Source organism: Coturnix japonica, chromosome 1 (assembly GCF_054131305.1).
Source record: "Coturnix japonica strain WE chromosome 1, WE-NBRP24, whole genome shotgun sequence".
Lineage (NCBI taxonomy): Eukaryota > Metazoa > Chordata > Aves > Galliformes > Phasianidae > Coturnix > Coturnix japonica.
In genome coordinates, this window is record NC_140663.1 from 49,395,967 (window position 1) to 49,411,353 (window position 15,387).

The 15,387-nt window shown below is 46.6% G+C and overlaps 1 protein-coding gene across 1 annotated transcript in view; it reads right to left on the minus strand.

The window, feature by feature from the left end:
• Positions 1–13,926, minus strand: part of NUAK1 (NUAK family kinase 1) — a 47,085-nt gene extending 33,159 nt beyond the window's left edge. The window contains exon 1 of the mRNA XM_015864112.3: positions 13,513–13,926. Coding sequence (XP_015719598.2) covers positions 13,513–13,815 — 303 coding nt within the window. The 5' untranslated portion in view covers positions 13,816–13,926. The remainder of the gene's footprint in view (positions 1–13,512) is intronic.
• Between the last annotated feature and the right edge of the window lie 1,461 nt (positions 13,927–15,387).

Sequence of the window (15,387 nt, forward strand, 5' to 3'; positions counted from 1 at the left end):
AATAATTGCTAAATAATGGTAACCTGAACAGCTACCAGAGTCTCCAAAGTGATTCTGCATATGTTTAGGTGAAAGGTGCTATATCAGCGCAAGGCTGTAATTCACATTAAAGAATGGAGGGGGATGGACATTGTCTAAACACTTTCTTATGTCAAGTTTTTTTCCAAGAAGCCACCCAACAGTGCATTTTCATTCACTGGTCATCTCTGCTGGAGGAAGCTGTGGGTAAATAAATGTAACTCAGCTTACTCTCTTTCCCTTAGGAGCTTGTGGGTTCAGAACTGCTAAGAGCTTTGCCCATCTTTACAGCGTCCCCTCTGTCACCAATACTGTTACATGGCTTTGTGCAAATCCTTTAATTTCACTCTCCCAGTTCTGCAGTCCTTCAACGAAGGCTACAAGTTTATTGAAAGAAGAAAGAAAGTTACTGCACCATGAGAGACGGAACAGAATCTGAAAAACCTGAGAAGATTCCTTCTTCAGTAGATGTCCTTCAGACCCCATGGTACTAATAAAAACCCAGTATCATATTACTAGACCACCTCAAACTCCTAATTAACTTGGCAGAACTTTAAAGAATGAGCAGGCTTTAGAAGAGTTTAGAGTTTAGGCTTTGGATTAACATTAATGAGCAGGATGCATGTGGATGATGAGCCACTCAAGCTGTATTGCAGAACATGGCAGCATGTAGATAGTCAGAAGGGTTAATTGTAAAATCACAGAATCATTAAGGTTGGAAGAAACCATGAAGATCACCTGGCCAACCACCAGCCCATCCCCACCATGCCCACTGACCACGTCCCTCAGTGCCACATCCACACGGTTCTGGAACACCTCCAGGGACGGTGACTGCACCACCTCCCTGGGCAGCCTGTGCCACTGCAGCACTGCTCTTTCTGAGAACAGATTGTTCCTAATGACACAGTCCTAATGTCCCATTTTTCCCAATGACTATCCACTCAGAAGCACCTATACCTACAATAATTTCCAAAATCAGTCCAAGACTGACTAAAATATAAACAGCACTTCTTGGTGGAAATCTAGTGAGCCATAGACCCACATCCTATCTGGAAAAATACTCTTGGAAAACAAAAAGACTGGCAACTGTGTGTATCAAGCCTCACCCAGGTTATTTTGCTCCAGGGCTTGCAGATCACATTGCAGTATTAAATTTATTTTTGTAAGAGCATTGCTTCAGTACTGCGTTGGCCAGGCTGGATGTTACCTATTTAATGGTCCCTTTCTGGAAAGGACCCTCCTAGAATTTATGACAGAGCAGTGGAATTGCTACAGAGGGAGGAAAGGACTTTCTTCTCCATCCGTCTCTAATTTCTAAGAAATATTTGTACCTCTGAAGGTAGAGGAACCTCCTGTTGTTCTCTTTTATTTACTGAAAGTAAATTACCACGGCCACCCTAATGGCTCAGTGGAGAGAATAACACAGGAACAGGAACACTCCTGCTCCCCACAGCCAGTCAGGCTTGGAATAGACACGATGGGGAGGAATGAATTACACTTTCCTGCAGTGCAGTGGCTGGCCACCATGCAATCTTACAGCCTTAAAAGCACAGTTCTAGCTTGCTGCGAGAGGAGTGCAAAACTACAGGCAGTTGTTATAAGTGGCTCTGAGGAAAGTTAACTTGGAGGGGAGAAATGGCCAACTGCTTTGTGTTTCTTTTTAAAGAAATAGATGGAAAGCTTTTGGCAGGGAGCTCCTCTGGACTGCGTGATCTCCAGGACTGCTGCCCCCTTCTTCAACACACACAGACACCTTCCTTGGTCTGCACTTTGGCCAGGGTCGGTTGAATGAAGGAGAGTCAGCACTCAGATTTCTGGGGTCCCAGTGCCAAAAGCGAAGTTGTTAGGTAGTGCAGCAGCAGCAGCACAGGCTTCCTGCTTCACCCTGCCAACGACCTTCGCACAGACTTGGATGTACCACCTTCCTCCGAGTGAGGAGCAATTCCCTCTCATGCTGCTCGGTCCAGAATCTCATCTCAGCAAATCCCACAAATCATGTCGTACCGAGCAGAACTATTAAAGCATTGCTGCGCAACACGAATTGCTGTCCACAAGGGACTGGAGCAAGAGACTGCCTAACGCACTTTGTTTAATTTTTTTGCTTAAACAATCCTGAAAGGAGAAACTGCGTTGCTACTCTGGAAATCACAGTTTTCATCTCATTTGAGCCACGCATTCCACAGCTAAACTGCAGAAATAGTAATAAGAACAGACTACCAAACAGAACTTTTCTCTACGTTTCCTACATTTCCTGGAAATATAGCACTTCTGATGTTGCAAAATAAAAGCAGCCTTATTAATTTAACCAGGTCCAAGTTCTTCCAGTAGCCCCACCAAACCACAACATTGGTCTAATCATGTGGATTTACTGGGTTTGCATTTCCCCATTCCTCAAAGCAGTGACATGCAACAGCACCGTGACATCGATCATTTCCAACTCAGCCCTCTGCACCATTTGCACAGGCTGCATTCATCACTCACTTGAACTGCACCATCTGTGGCAGGGATCGATAGCGCTCTACTGAAAGCAGAGCGAGCTGAGCTCCCCCTTCACACTAACTGCTTGCTCCAGCTTGCTCTAATGTGCATGCTGCAGCTCAGAGATGCCAACATTTACTGTGTTGTTTAAACATCATTTAGAGTTTCGCTGGGCAGATAAGAAGAATAACTTGGGTGTACAGTAAAACAAAGATAGAGCTATTTGTGCCAAACATTCGGTTTATGGCAATACTTCATAGGAATTATTCCGAACTGTCATATCCTACAACTACGTCCCAGGCAGCCTCCCAGCTGAGCTCACCAAGGCTGCTGTCTGATGCGCTCTACATACAAACACCCAGCACTTCCCAGATGTTCTCTATGTAAAACATTTGGTTTCAAACACGCAGTACTTCTTTCCAAAAAGCCATTACATTTGTTTAATGGACTCACACAGTTCAACTCAAATATCCTGGATCAGACATTTGACTGCAACACTACTCTACAAGCCCCATCTGCAAAAGGAAAAAAGAAAGAAAAAGTAAATGAGAATGCTTTACATGATTTATTGCTGTCTTTATGATCAGCCAGTTCATAAAATACAAGCTCTGCTCTACAGACAATAACACAAATTGCTTTCAAGTGTATTGTTTAGCCCTCGCCTGTGTTAAACAAATATTTCAATTGAAACAAAGGGCCAAATTCTACTCTTCGATTTACAACAGTGTTAATGTAACCGAGAGCAGTGCTACACCCACGGACATCACAGGGGATGTGATTTTTCTGTTTTATGCTCAAAGTGAGTGAGTAACGATATCCAATAATGATAACCAGTTACATTCACTGCTTCAGAGTTTTCTCTACATCTGAGAAAGGTTGGAAGGATACTCAAGTACAGAATAAAATTCCTTTCCCCAATGAATTCCTCACAAGCAATACGCAACCCACAACGGAGAGTTCCATGGGTCCCATTAGACTGCATCTTCTTAAGGAGATGCCAAACCAAATGAACTGGGAGAATACAGTCGCTTCACTGGGCCGAAAACTTGCAATTTATATGCAGAAAGACTGTTGGTGGAAAAGAGGACTGGTCTCTGGCCTAGATGAAAATACTGCAGTCAAATGCCCTTGCTCCTCCCAGGCCTGCAGGACTTGCTGCAGCACCCAGCAGTGACCAAGTAACAAGATCCAATGGCCGTAAGGCCTTGGAAAATGGCACCATCCTCCTGCAGTGCAACTGCAGCCGTGACGAGGTATTTCATTTGCAAACTGCCTATCCAGATGAGGGGGGTACAGAAGTAAAAGCCAGGCCCAGCCAAGCATGGCTCACCTTGGTTCTCTCTATGGGTCTGCTGGAGACCTGCTGGGTGACCTTACAGAAACCATTTCATGTCTACGGTGCTCAAAGCATCATGCTATACTTCTTTGTGTCAGCCCATTTCAACACCTGAGGAAAGTAAACACCGGCTGTGGTTGACAGAACTGCACCCACAGGGCATGGCTTTATTGCTAGGCTGGTCCACCAACTCTTCCACCTGGCCCCATAAGCTGGTACAACACCAAAAGGCAAATACTGACCCATTCCCTCTCTGGAAGAAAAAAAAAATAAAAAATGAGAATGACTCTATATACTAAACAGAATAACTGTAAGGCTACAGCAGTTTGTGAGGTGCTTTGGCTGCAGGGTGATGAGTGACAGGCAAAAGCCCTGCAACAGACAGAGATGAGAGAAAGGTCAACCGTATCAAAAGAAAAGTCAGCATAAAGGACACTGCATGACTCATGTAGAGAGATCTGGCTGAAAATGAGAGGGTAATATGGATGCCTATCAACTGTATCCCTATGTAGGTCAACTAAGCCCAAGCCAAATTTATCAGTATCAGAGCCAAGAGAATAACAAAAAATGGTAAAAAATCCAGCCAAGCTCCCCCAAAAATATAGCCAAGGGTATGTATCACAAATTAAGTGTCAACTATAGACATCAGCCCAAGTATTCTGCTTATTAATTCTGCTTAACCTCTTTAGGATGTGTTTTTATCCAGCTCTCATTGCTACCTCCTGTGATCAATACCACAAGAAGTCCTCACACTCACTTTTAAAATAACCCTTTCCTCTCAAATAAAGGGAGATATCATTCAGGGGTCTAACAAGTTGCAAGAGAGATGAAATGTCTTTATGTGTACAGGAAATGCAGTATGGAAGCTTTGTAATACCCATCTACAGCAGAGCTCGAATCTTTCTGATCTGTTCACGAGCAGCTAAATTTAGTCTCCAAGTCTGCAACCGGTATCTTTTCACAGGAACAACGAATTTTTATTCTATTTATTTTTTTTAAAGTCTAATATCCCTTAACTACTGTCTTTATTCCAAGGCAGTAGTGCTGAAACCCAAACACGCTGACTCAGCTCTCTGACACAGCGAGACATTAGCATAATTGCAAGCCCCTCAAGCAGCCAGACCTCAGAACAAAGACATTTGGTTCCTCCAACATTTCTGCTTAAGTCGTACCATATGCCAGCAGCAGGACCAGGGCAGCCAAGGGGTTCTGGGTTTAGCAGGCTTACCACAGACAGTGGGGACAGAGTGGACTATAGAGCATACAGAGGGATGGTGAGAGCAGCTGGGATGAAGATGAGGATCGTGAGAGCAGAGTGAAGAGGAGGACAAGGAGAGGGCTGTGTTACTGGTGCGGCTGACATGAGCTGGGAATGGAGTTGAGGGAGATGGGAAGGCTGAGGAGACACCCTGAGATAAACAGTTATGGGGACTGTACATTAACTGGAGCAGCCTGTGCTGTCTTCTGAGTGAAACTTCTGACTTCATTGCTAAGAGCTTCTGGAATGGGTTCTGCAGCACTGAAGTAATTGAAGTGAATTTGCATGCACCTACAGCTGGCCTGAACTATTCTGAACACAGCAGCCATGCCAACCACCCTTCCCATAGCTGCTGTGCTGCTGGGTTTTGTTCCTTTTTTTTTTCTTTTTTCTTTTTTGATAAAATGAAAGGAAACACCCATTAAAATATTTTATTATATTCCACTGTCTGCAAGAACAGAGCCTGACAAAAATCACACTTGAGCAAGATCCAGAGCTCGCCTCCAGCCATGGACCAGTGACAGGTTTAAGGGCTGATGTCTTGTAAACCACCAAAGCTAGTAGCAAATCCCACCTGCCTTGGGAGAACTAAGACACCGAAAGTATTAATACTGTGTATTCCTTTGACAGGGTTAGTTGATGGTGTTTGGTTCAAAACATAAAAAATACGTGAACATTAAAACAGCGTCAGAGCAATGGATGGCTACAGTCTCACCCCCACCATGAAACCCACACTGCAGCATGCAGCAAAGGTTACAGGAGGGCCCCCACATCTACGGAACATCTGGCATTTTTGGTGTGGGTCCAGGATGTTTGATCAGGATGGCCAGACACCGTCAGCTCATGGAATATCTCACCCAGCCCCCTAGTGTTCAAAGGTCTAGGATCCTCTAATTTATACAATGTACCACGTTGCCTGTGAAGACATGGTGATAAATACATTCTGTTTAAAAGCAGATACTTCTCAAATCATAACTTGCAGATGCTCAAAGCCTTTCATGTGGGTAAGACAAATGAGAGCCATAGAGACTGATTTTGTAGCCAGGGAGTACAGGAAGCAACAGCAGGAGAACACTATTGAAAGCCTGGATACACTTATGGCTTTAATGAATTGGTCATCAAATATAACAGCATACATATGCAGTTTTACCTTGCTTTGTAGTTCGCTCCCCACCCCCAACTATTCCCCATATAGCTAGCAAAGTGGAAATTATTTTGAGTTTAGTTTATTAAGTGAACACACATGGTACCCATATCTGTTGGAAGATATTTGAGGGAAACACTGACAAATGTCATTTGCATATTTAGTAAGAGGCTTTTCGTCCGAGAGGTTTCCTCTGACACACCAGCTATGCCAAGTATATTGACCCACCACAGCCAATAACAGGACTGTCTTCTATGAAATACTCCTGCGTAATTTAGGAACAAATCCTTAGGCAGGAGGCAAGCAAGAGAGAAGACCAGGCTAACACACATGTTGCAATAGCACGCAAACCAAAGGTGAGGTTCAGGCTGGATATTAGAAGTTTATTCTCAGGAGTGCCAATTCATTGGAACAGGCTGCCCAGGAAGGTGATAGAGTCACCATCCCTGCAGGTGTTCAAGAAATGTGTGGATGTGGCACTGAGAGACACGGTCAGTGGGCATTGGGAGGATGGACTGACGGTTGGACCAAGTGATCTTAGAGGGCTTTTCCAATCTTAATGATTGGAATCTTAATGATATGGAAACTGTATGTTAGAGCTGGGATATGGCAGCAGCCTGAACCACTGCACATGTTGGGAGCTCCCATACCACCTCAAGAACCAAGGCACCTCTTCAGGGGTATTGACTGGTGCCACATCAGAAGATGTGACTGATCTCACTTTGTATAGGCAAAGCATAAAAGACAAGAGTAAAGAGAACAGCAGTGTCTTCCTGCATGGAACACAGCTCTGAAGAAAGGAGAAGGTTTTGGCATCAGCATGCAGGCTCATTAAGACAGGGGGGTACCTAAGCATGGTACAGGAGCCTGAGACCTAAGCCAGGAAGATGCCTGCATTAAAGCCACAGTTACAGCCAATCCCTGGCATATGGATGGAATTGTGTCCCATGCATTCTGCACTGGTATTAGTATGGCTTTGCACGCATTGATCTCCCTGTACTCAAGACTGATATACCTACAACAGTTTTCTTCCTTGGCACTGATGTGGCCACCACGTGCCCCCTTCTGATTCCTCTGGCCAGCAGAGGAATTTCTCTTCAGTTATTTATTTACCAGACAAAACACAGACTAACTACAATTACAGTTCTGCAAAGAATAAACAATTGCTCACAAGAACTCCACATTCCACACGGTTTTATTCAACATGTATGACCCCAAACTACAATATATACAATAATTGTCTCCACATGGCAAATCCACATTGTGGTTCTTAAAAAATAATAGTAATTTTTAAAACACATGCCACCAAAAAACGCAGTATATTTTATCCATATCTAATGAAAGACTCTGTACAAGCCATTTCCATTCTGCAGCATATGGTGCTTTGAAATCATCTGCAAAAACGCTTAGGCGTTTTACAGTGTTTCGAGCTGAGGGCTGTGTTATAAACATGGACTCCAATTCTGTTGTGAATTTCACAACAGAATTTGGTTAGTGGGATCACAATGGGCCAAAATTTGCCCCAGTAGTTGAGCAGTATCCCTCCCCAATGGGATATAATGGGACAGGAAAGCTAATTGACCTGACCAAAGTTGTGCAACCTAAGGAGAAGGAAAAAAAGAAGTAGCAACAGTTTCTTGTGACTTGGTAATTCATTCACCTGTAAGGCAGTCCAAAATCTTCCAAGGAATGCTACTGGGTGCCCAAAGAACCCGCTGTTCTTTAATTTAGTAACAGATTCGACAAACTAACCTTGACCATATTGGCTGGTCAGACTTCTCACTGAACTCCTCTGAACAAATCTGCTTCTGCAACAAGGGCTGGAGGTGCCTTCCACAGCCTGAATGCTGTGATCACTTGCTTCCCTTTGCAGCCCTTGATGTTCAAGTTGTCTTTGATATTCCACTTACATGAGTGTTTATGTAAAGACTTCGGTCACTTAATACAACTAGCTGGTAATTCCTATTGTGAGAAGCCAACAGCATCCACAGTAAAGCATATTAGATTAAATTTGGTGGGTTTGGGTGTTTTGTTTTTCCTTCTTAATCCTGCTCAGAACACAGATAATAACTAAGGGTGGAACAAGTAAAGTAACAAAAAAACCATTTGCAAGCCTTTTTACTGCCTGTATACTCTTTCCAACTCGCATTCATTCCAGATCTAGAATTTCCATGCTTTGGTACAATTTCTTGTATTTTTGTTTGTTTGTTTGTTTACTTAGGTTTCATTAGCATGCCTTCAGCACCATGAAACCATGCCCAGATTTGGTCACATTCTGAGCCCATAACAGCACACATTTTGCACACCTTCGAGAAAGAAGAAAACCACAAGGATCTGGCACCAGGTTTTGTAAGGAGCCCCCCTCACAGCAAGCACAGAATGGCTGGAGCACTGCCTACAGCAGGCTGCATGCATGCTGCTGGCAGCTCCCAGCTCCAGAGCAGCGAGCACGGCTGCACTCTCAGCACGGGTCACGACGCTGGCATGCAGAACAAAGCGAGAGGCAGCAGCAAGTGAGTGCAAAAGGGTCAGGAGTGGAGGCTGACACCAAATGTCACACTGGGACAAGAGCTTGGGGCAGCCCAGAAGGAAGGTGCGATGCAGCTCTGCAGGAGGAGGCTGTCATCTGTAGGGCCCCGATGTAACATACTCTGTATGGCTGGAAAAAAAACAGGTGTTAGGCTGTACACTAAAGGCTAGCTAATATTTCTGATGATTTTGGCTTTAACCTGTAAGTTTTTCTTTCTCATGGATAAAGCGGGGTAGTGATACAAGCCATTTTTACTATTATCCAAGTGTATTATCATAGCTGTAGAAGCCGCGTGCATGAATGAGGATCCTGCTGTGCAAAGTACTGTATGAGCACTTCACATCACAGCAGTGTTGTGTAGATACTTCCACCAGTATCTGCAATAAAGGAAAGTATCTTAATAAGAACAACAAGGAATCTCAAAATAAAATAAAATAAAATAAAATAAAATAAAATAAAATAAAATAAAATAAAATAAAATAAAATAAAATAAAATAAAATAAAATAAAATAAAATAAAATAAGCAGTTCTACCTCAGATCTGGACATGATTCTGCAGAGGATGAGCACTGAAGGATCGAGATAAAAATCAGCATGAGGTAGTGACTCGGGTGCTGAATGAAGCTGGAGTGCTCAGGATAAAATGGAAGTATACCGTGTCATCATAAATATAGCATGATATGCATAAAAGGGAAGAGGGGAATACTCAAATTTTCTGTTTGTGGAATACTTGATGTTAACATAGGCGTTTTATTAATTGGATAAGTCCAGTTCTTGAAAGATGCTTGAATCCTTTTAGCTCCTTGTATGGAAGATTTGCTGAGAAAACAAAGGGAATGTGTCCAGGCAGTCAGTGAGGAGCTACTGAACCGGAGCACTGACAGCTAACTGGGTCCAGGGTCCTGGCTGGGCTGACTAAGGGCAGCAGACAGCCACTGTCCTCACAGTATTAGCAAAACAGGAAAGAGAACCAGGACAAACATCCTCCCTGGCTTTTGCCAGCCCTGGTAACCCATAAGCATGCTTCTACCTTGGTACTCAGAACTCTTAAAGGCCACACCGCCAACACACAAATGGCTGTACAATGTGCAAGGTCTTAATTACAGACATGGCAGGGCTGTTGTTGGTGTTCACATTCTGTTTTTGCAGTAATACAGACAAGTACAATCAGCAAAGCAGGGGTCTTCCTTTTATTTAATCTGCTCTTGTTTTGGGGTTTCAAAACCCTGTGTGACTCTGCACAGTCTCCACAGAGCAAAGCTGCTTCAAAGCAAAGATGTTCACTCACACTGCAACTGAACCTATTTCTGTTGATCTAAAATGTAGAGTTTTTACAAGCTTTTAACTTGGAAACCAATACAGTTTGGCAGCATCCTTCTACCTGCATTTCCTTGCAAAAGAAACAGCACACGCAACTAACAGGAACCCGCCTGTACAAGTATGCACTGCATGCCTGCTCTTCGAGCCAAGTGCAGCCTGTCATCAATTCCCCACATAACTGGCGTGCTGGAGGATGGCTGGAGAAGAATACTGCTTCCTCCACCTGCTGGCGAGGAGGAAAAATAGAGGTCTTGACTGAGCAGAAGAGAGAGATGAGGCTCCCGCATCTGCTCCCCAAGCGGAAAGAGAGGAAAAGCTTCTGTCTCTTGCAAAGGGGAAAATCAGGTCTGTAGACAGAAGGCACTCAGGAGGAAGGGCAGGCAAGCTTACACACGAGGGTGTAAGAAACTACTAGCAATGCATGAGAGCTGCAGAACCAGCCAGAGGAACAAACGCCTGCCCACGCTGCAAGGAACCATCCAGCCACCAAGGACCGAGCGCCTTGGCCTTCCCCAGGCATGGCGCACAGACCGGGCTGGAGGTGCTCAGCACACAACTTATCTAATGCTGACATAAGTGTAGCTGGGGATTTCTTGGCTAACACATACTGACTATATAACATGAACAAAAGCTGGGTTCTTTGCTATAACATGTGCAAGATGACAAGTGGAGAAAACACCCACAGAAACGTCAACATGAGTGTTACTTCACAGGCCTGAGATATCATCTCTTCATCCTTACACTCACTAACAGGTGCATTAATTTAAAATATCTTAAGTCGCACAGCGTGTGCTGAGAGAGTACTAATGAAGGAAGCCTTGCTGGGAAACATTGGGCAGCCCATACATCACGCAGCGGGCGTTATTTAACGGCCTGCAGTCACTGTGGTAACCCATACACAAATTCACCTAAGTTGTTTCCAATAACAAACTACACGCATCACACAAGCTACCCTGGAGCTTTATGGCAGGAAACCTTACGATCACGTTTCACTGAGCTAAGAGGAAAGACAAGGAAACTACAGCAACCTGAATAAACCTGTAGCCTGTTAGCAACTGCCAAATACTACTTTCATTCTAGTCAACAGAAACCCTGCTAGGGCAGGAGACCAGAGATGTACACACCTCAGACTGAGCGTCTTTACACCTTGTTTTTACTTCATTAACTCAAACTTGCCAATTTCTGCTTTGCTCGTGAGCTGTTTATTGTTGTCATATGGATGACAAAAAATCCAATGTTCATGTTTCACATTTAAAGGCATGGCTAATCATGCAGATATCTTCATTTCACAGAGTGAAAGGGGTTGCTAAAGGACGGGAGAAGCAGAAAGGCCAAACAGGAGAAGAGCTCAGTGAGGACAGCTGGCTGCAGACGCAGTGTGACTTCCAAGGTCCAGCCTTGCAATCTGTTACCATACAGCCTCAAATACCTGCTAACCGCTGAGTAAAGAAAAGATTAGCTAAACCAGCAGCAGAATAGGAAGCAAATAGACCAGACCGGAGCGACCTTGGGACTCAGCTACCTGGCTGCTGGTTGTCAGACAATTTGCATGGGAAGCAGTGCCAGGAATAGAGCCACGCTCTCTCCTGCATCCCCTGCTGGACGCTTGGCCACAGCCAGGCCAACTGTTCAGCCTGCTGCACGTGCTGGATGTGACAAGAACATGGGAAAGGGATGGGAAGAGAAGCGGGAAACTGGAAGATAGCACTGTGTCTCTCTGAGCAGCCATTCCTGCATTGAGAGTCACCAGCCTGTTGGGGAGACCCTCAGAAAGCAAGAATTGAGCTTTCCATTCACTTGGGCTGGACTCCTGGCAGCTCGCTTTTATTCTGCACACAGACAAAACGTGGGTATTTTAACACACGCTCACAGATGTTAAGTTCAAACACTCACACAGCACCACAACTTGCCTCTAGACTAGTTAATAATTATGAAGCGCCACACGCCGAGGTTTACGTTACCACAGTGTAAAACTAACACCCCTGCAAAGATTTGTTTAGCTTCTACATGCCAGCTGCTACAGCCTGTGCAACAATTTTACTGCACTCAAGATCACACGGGTATTTTGATTTTTCACTCTTTTCACTATATGGCATCAACCATATAAATTCAGCTCAGGCCATATAACTGCGTATCCCGAGATGCTGGTAGAGCAGAAGTGAATGACAGATGCAAGCAGCAGAAGGACCAGGAGTGCTATTAATGTGGATATGCATCTTTGCTACATCCTTTCCTCAGAGGTACTTCCCAAATCCAAATCTCAATTACAGTACAACCCCCTTTTTCTCTTGTTGATTATCCAAGAGTTTTAAAGAGGCGTCTTCAGTGCATTCTCCCGTTTACTGCATCACGTATGCAACTCCAAAACGATCTTCTTACAAAAGAATAGTAAATAATACAGCCTAAATAATACAGCCCTGGAGTTTTTCTTAGCCTGAAACTGTGAGGTGGCCAAAACAGCAAAGTTTAAAAACCCTGCACTTGGAATGAGCATGTGCAGAGATGTCCATCTCTGGTTTCTCTTCAGCCAGCCTCCAAATGAGCTAATAAACTGAAAGCATACATGATCTGACTCCACAGCTTGGCTGAAACCTCAGTTTCAACTGTCGGCACAAAGATATTTGGTTGCAAAGTAAATGTCTCTTATTAAAGCCAGTGCATCTACAATTTCTTTTGCTGTTTTACAGTTGCCTCCGCCTCTGGGTGCGTGCTGAGCTCACAGACAAGTGAAATGGGAAGATAAATGAAACAAAACCTGTAGTGTCACTGGGGAGATGCCTCGCTTTTAGATGAAGGCTGGTGAGAACTCGATTAGTCTGCTTCACATCAAGATCTGGGCTAAGACCTCTGGAAAAGCATCCATTTCTCCGGGCGGCCAATGCCTGCTTCTCGCTCGCCGGTCCTCCGAGACCGAGAATGACACGAACTCTGACTAATGCATGCCCATCTCCAGCCGCACTTCTGTGCTCCGGTACCGGCGTGGACACGCCGAGTTGGGGCAGGACAGCCGCGGGGCTCGAGCACCGGCGCTGCCGAGCAGTGACACGGTCCGGGGAATCCAATGGGGCTGCGGGGTTTTTTTTAGGTGTCAGCAACGTTCAGGTCACAAAAGTGTGACCGAATGACGGCGTTTGGAGCTGCAGAAGCGATGCCTGCCATTCTGACAGCGCTTTGTAAGCGGTGTCGGCTGGCTGGGGAACGTGACAGGTTTCCAGTTGGGAAAGAATAACTATCCACGGGAGACCCGCGTGTCACAGTCAGACAAGCACAGCAAGCCACCCTCTTTTTTCCAATAACATCATTTCTAAACGCACCGCTGAGCTACCGCACACCCACACACCCCAGCCCCCAAAAAGGGGACCCGACCGGCGCTGCGAGGAACGCCAAGCGGCGGAACCCCGGGGCAGCCCCTCCACCCGCCTCACTCACCACTCTGCCGGAGAACCGCTCGATGGCCCGCTTGACTTTGCCGTAGGTGCCTTTGCCCAAGGTCTCCTGCAGCTCGTAGCGATGCTTCAGGTTGTGCTTGTGGTGATGCCGCTTCACCCCCTGCTGCTTCCTCGGCCCCGCCGCCGCCGCTACTCCCGGGGACGCAGCCTCCCCGAGCGGCTCCTCCATGGCCGCCGCTGCTGCCGCCGCCTCGCCGCCGCCGGCCGGCGCGGAGCCGCAGGAGGAGCAGCGGGGCTGCACGGGGCTGCCGCTGCCAAGGGCGGCCGCTTCGGCGCCCTCCATGCCCGGCGGCAGCGGGCGCTAGTGTGAGCACCCCACCGACCTCGCAGCCTCTGCCTCAGCCCCGCGCCCGCGCCGGCACCATGGGGCGCGGCGGGGCGGGGCGGGGCGGCGGCGCCCCGACATCCCCTCCCCTTCCCCGGCGGCCCCTCCGCCCCGCCCGTCCCGGCCGCGCCGCCCCCTCGGCGGGGGAAGGCGGGGAGAGGGAGTCGCGTCCCCCCGCGCTGCGGGTTGAGGCTGCGTTGGCGGGGCTGCGAGTGTGCGGGGGCTGCGCGGTGGGGCGAGGGCACCTGCGGAGCGGGTGTGCGGCCACGGGCTGTGTGCAAAGACCCAGGAGAAACCGTGCCAAATTTGGGGCTGGAAAGTGTATTTTTTTTTGTTCCAGAAAACACTTTAATTTTCCCCAGTAGCCAAATGGGCGACGGTTTCCTGTAGGGTTTCCATGTAACTGGAATGCACAGACAAACACGGGCACACCCAGCCCCTTCCTTGGCACACGGTCAGTGCTGCCAGGGCTGTTTGTTTGCCATATGGAGCCCACTGTGCCCCAGTACTGCTGTGTCACAGACACAAGCTGTGCAGGCTTTCATGTCAAACTGTGGAAATCATAGGATCACGGAACTGTCTGAGTTGTAAGGGACCCTGAAAGGACATCCAAAGCAATCCCCTGTTGCAATGAACAGGGACACCCACAGCTCGATCAGGTGCTCAGAGCTCCTGCAGCCTGACCTTGGGAGTCTCTAGGAATGGGGCATCCACCGCCTTTCTGGGCAACGTGTTCCAGTGCCTCACTGCACTTATTGTAAAAGTCTCCTTTACAACCAGCCTAAATTTCCGCTCTTTTTGTTTGAAACCATTTCCCTTTGTCCTATCACAACTGACCCTGCTAAACGGTTTGTCCCCTTCTTTCTTACAGACTCCCTTTAGATGCTGGAAAGCCACTCTCATGTCTCCCTGGAGCCTTCTCTTCTCCTGGTTGAACAGCCCCAGCTCTCTCAGCCTGTCTTTGTAGGAGAGCTGTTCCATCCCTTGGATCATTTTTGTGGCCCTCTGGATGGACTCCAACAGGTCCACATCCCTCCTTTACTGAAAACTCCACATCTGGAAGCAGTACTCCAGGTGAGGTCTCACCAGTGCAGAGTAGAGGGGCAGGTTCACCTCCCTCAGCCTGCTGGTGGTATTTCCCTTGATGCAGCCCAGGATCCAGTTGGCTTTCTGGGCTTTAAAGGCACACTGCTGCCTCATGTCCAGTTTCCTGTCCATCAGTACCCCATAATGCCATAATGCCCACCAGTTCCCTTATCATTGCTCCCACTCTTGGTTCTAGATTGTTGGGAGACAGGTTATCGGCTTGAGCTCCAGAGCCTGAAATGCATCATCCCTCACAGACTGCACTTCAAATTGTCGGGTCCAAAGCAGAAAGGGCAAGAGAAGCTTGCTCCTCTGTTGCCACATAGAAAGAGAGCTGTGTCCTCCTGGAGCCCCTTCCTTTACTTTAGTCATGTAAAGGATGAAATCTGGTTAGAGAGCTGGCAGCACAGAATGGTGCCCTTTTCTGCCACAAGGAGTGACAAA